General features: G+C 63.3%; 1 protein-coding gene across 1 annotated transcript in view; it reads left to right on the top strand.

Moving 5' to 3' along the window:
- The first annotated feature begins 396 nt into the window (after nt 1-396).
- The window catches only part of TSFM (Ts translation elongation factor, mitochondrial), a 4,858-nt gene continuing 4,296 nt past the window's right edge, over nt 397-958 (top strand). Inside the window, exon 1 of the mRNA XM_010568541.1 lies at nt 397-585. Within this exon, the coding sequence (XP_010566843.1) occupies nt 397-585 (189 nt within the window). The remainder of the gene's footprint in view (nt 586-958) is intronic.

Below are 958 nucleotides of genomic sequence, written 5' to 3'. Positions count from 1 at the left end.
CAGGGACAGCAGGGACAGGGACATCATGGCCAAGGCCACCATGATGAGGGCCACCGTGATGAGGGACAGGGACACCATGGCCAAGGCCACCATGACCAAGGACACCAAGGACAGAGACATCAGGGACAGGGACACCAAGGTGAGCAGGGACACTGGGATCAGGGCCACCATGGCCAAAGCCATCATGACCAGTGACATTGGGGACAGGGACACTGGGGTGAGCAGGGACAGCAGGGCCAGGGACATCATGGCCAAGGCCACCATGACCAGGGACAGCAAGGCCAGGGACAGCAGGGCCAAGGACAAGTGGGTAAGGGACATGGGGCCAGGGACACCATGGCCAGGGACAACAAGGCCAGGGATGTTGGGACCAGGGACATCAGGGTCAGGGACACCATGACCAAGGCCACCATGACCAGTGACACCATAAACAGAGACATCGGGGACAGGGACACCGGGGTGAGCAGGGTCAGCAGGGCCAGGGACACCATGGCCAAAGCCGCCATGACCAGTGACATTGGGGACAGGGACACTGGAGTGAGCAGGGACACCGGGGCCAGGGACACTGTGGCCAAGGACAACTGGGTAAGGGACATGGGGACAGGGACACCATGGCCAAGGCCACCATGACCAGTGACATCATGAGCAGAGGCATCGGGGTCAGGGACACCAGGGTTAGGGACACTGGGACTGGGGACACCGGGGCTGGGGACACCAGAGCTGGGGACACCATGACCAAGGCCACCAGGGACACTGGGGCTGGGGACACCAGGGCTGGGCTCCAGGCCCTTCCCAGGGGCCAGGGCTGTGGCAGCACTGGTGGTGACAGGACAGGGACAGGAGCAGGAGAGAACAGAGGACGGCACCAGACCCCAGGACAGGGACCAGTAGGCTCCAGCTGGGGTAGGGTTGGGGATGGGACTGGGCTGGCTGGGAGCAGGGTGACACTGAGGACAGA

The sequence above is a fragment of the Haliaeetus leucocephalus genome, unplaced genomic scaffold (genome assembly GCF_000737465.1).
Source record: "Haliaeetus leucocephalus isolate CR32 unplaced genomic scaffold, Haliaeetus_leucocephalus-4.0 Scaffold246, whole genome shotgun sequence".
Taxonomy (NCBI): domain Eukaryota; kingdom Metazoa; phylum Chordata; class Aves; order Accipitriformes; family Accipitridae; genus Haliaeetus; species Haliaeetus leucocephalus.
The sequence above is the reverse complement of the archived record's forward strand: the minus strand, read 5'-3'. Positions and strand labels throughout refer to the sequence as shown.